This window comes from Rhodofomes roseus (assembly GCF_022264815.1).
Source record: "Rhodofomes roseus strain CIRM-BRFM 1785 chromosome Unknown C8Q71scaffold_1, whole genome shotgun sequence".
NCBI lineage: Eukaryota > Fungi > Basidiomycota > Agaricomycetes > Polyporales > Fomitopsidaceae > Rhodofomes > Rhodofomes roseus.
The window spans coordinates 76,527-78,432 of record NW_025952957.1 but is presented as its reverse complement, the minus strand read 5'-3'; the positions used below and the strand labels follow the sequence as shown (position 1 = coordinate 78,432).

Sequence of the window (1,906 nt, the reverse complement as noted above, 5' to 3'; positions counted from 1 at the left end):
GTTCTTGACATTCCGAGGCATCGAGCTTGAGGCCTTTGACAGGGCTCATAACCTGTTGGCTGCAGTGCGCCTCAGAGCAATTCCAAAGGTCTACGTCGAGCTCTGTAAAATCTTAAGGACTTAGAGCTTGACGAGGCAGACTGTCTATGGCGTGTCATATGTAATACCGTATTTGCAGGACCAGCCTTCTACAACAAATGGGTCCGCCTTCCCTCTGCCGATGATCAAATCCCGTCTCGAGTCCGCAACAACCCGTGTTTCTTCCCATGGTTCCGCAATGCTGTCAGAGCAATGGACGGGCGGGACCCAGATGAATTCACGCCACTGTTGATGCACAGGATCGGCACAATGCTCATAATCGGAAGGGTGGCATCTCTCAGAATGTCCTTGAGCCAGTCTGGCTTCCACTGGGACCCTGAACATGGTGCGGACATTGACAAGCACTTGGAATGGGTCTGGCAGGATTATGTTAAGGTAAGCCTGTATTATGCCTGTGATATGCCTGACTAAGAAATGCACAGAAAAATCCTGGAGCAGAGAAGTTCCGCAACAAGGGCTGGCCGTACTACGAGCTGATGGTGCACATCATGCCATCTACGGCCAAGGGCACCCACGGTTTCCATCCGGCTACGGAGGAAACTGGCCCGACCTCTGACCAGCAGCAGCCCCCTGCCGCAAACAAGGATCCTGAGCCTGCCGAAGAGGTTGGCCCAGACAATCGTTCTGCAGGTGCGGGAGGTTCCATGACAAGGTCCCGGACTCCAAGCCCGGCACCCAATGAGGATGTGGGTGGTGGTAACTGTTGGCTGCAGTGCGCCTCAGAGCGATTCCAAAGGCCTAAGTCGAGCTCTGTAAAGTCTTTATATTCAAGAAAGCGAAGATACACACCTAAGTCGAGCTCTGTAAAGTCTTAGGGACTTAGAGCTCGACGAGGCGGACTGTCTACGGCCTGTGTTACGTAATACAGCCACATCTGTATAGTAGAACAGCCACAAAGTCGAAATCAACAAACAAGTGAAAAGCGAGTGAGTGCAATGGTTCAAATCCCAGAAGTGTCAAACATTATAGAAAATGGTAGACTGAATGGAAAGAGGTCGAGGGGTTATAGTATGCACGGTACAGTAATGGCGTCCATGTAGAATAAAGGAGAACACACCAGGACACATATTATGACTTGGACAGAGCAATGGAGCTCAGAATAATCCGCAGAAATGCGGAATAAATTCGAGCTCAACACGGTTCGTGGGCGACGTACGATGCGCTGCTCATCCGTATAATTACAAATCCTTATGCAAAATGTATGGAAAGCCTGGGGACAGCCAACTGTGCCATACGTCGATGATAGAGATCATCGAAGATCAAATCCAATAGCTTTTGCACAGCCGCAGCATAAATTGAGGCTGTAGTTCACGGTTTTGCACCGCAAAGATCGCATACCGGTGTTCTGTCCTTGTGTAGATGCTTCTATGACAGCTTATATAAGGTTTGCTATAGCCTGGTGGCGGTTTTGTCTTCTGACTGGCATTTTCTATGTCCTGGAGCAACGGCGCCTGCCTTTGAGGCTGCCTCATTAGTCAGCATCTGCGATGCCTGCCCAAGCTTGGTGCGACTTCTCCTCCTCAAGTACGGCTCAACAAATGAAAATGATCTACACTTGTTGCGGGTGATCATGACAAACAATCTCTCACATTCCGTTTTTCTGTGTCTGTATCTACACCAAAGTAGAAGGCAAATTACACATTTCTACACGCCAGAACCGGTGTAGGCGTTACAGGAAGGTGGCACGTGATGCGGTGGGTTTTGAATGGGGCCTATCTTAGCCACATCATTCTGTCCATTAGGTTGTTAGTCATGGGCCTTGTGGGTAGTCCATGGGATGATACATCCTACATAATCTAAGCCCAGA

The 1,906-nt window shown here is 49.5% G+C and overlaps 1 protein-coding gene across 1 annotated transcript; it reads left to right on the top strand.

Moving 5' to 3' along the window:
• Positions 1-291: 291 nt before the first annotated feature.
• C8Q71DRAFT_719275 (uncharacterized protein) lies at positions 292-841 on the top strand (the record flags this gene model as incomplete). Its single annotated transcript, XM_047921294.1, has 3 exons — positions 292-474; positions 522-729; positions 813-841. The coding sequence occupies 3 exons, from the start codon at positions 292-294 to the stop codon at positions 839-841; spliced, it is 420 nt and encodes a 139-aa protein (XP_047784304.1).
• Between the last annotated feature and the right edge of the window lie 1,065 nt (positions 842-1,906).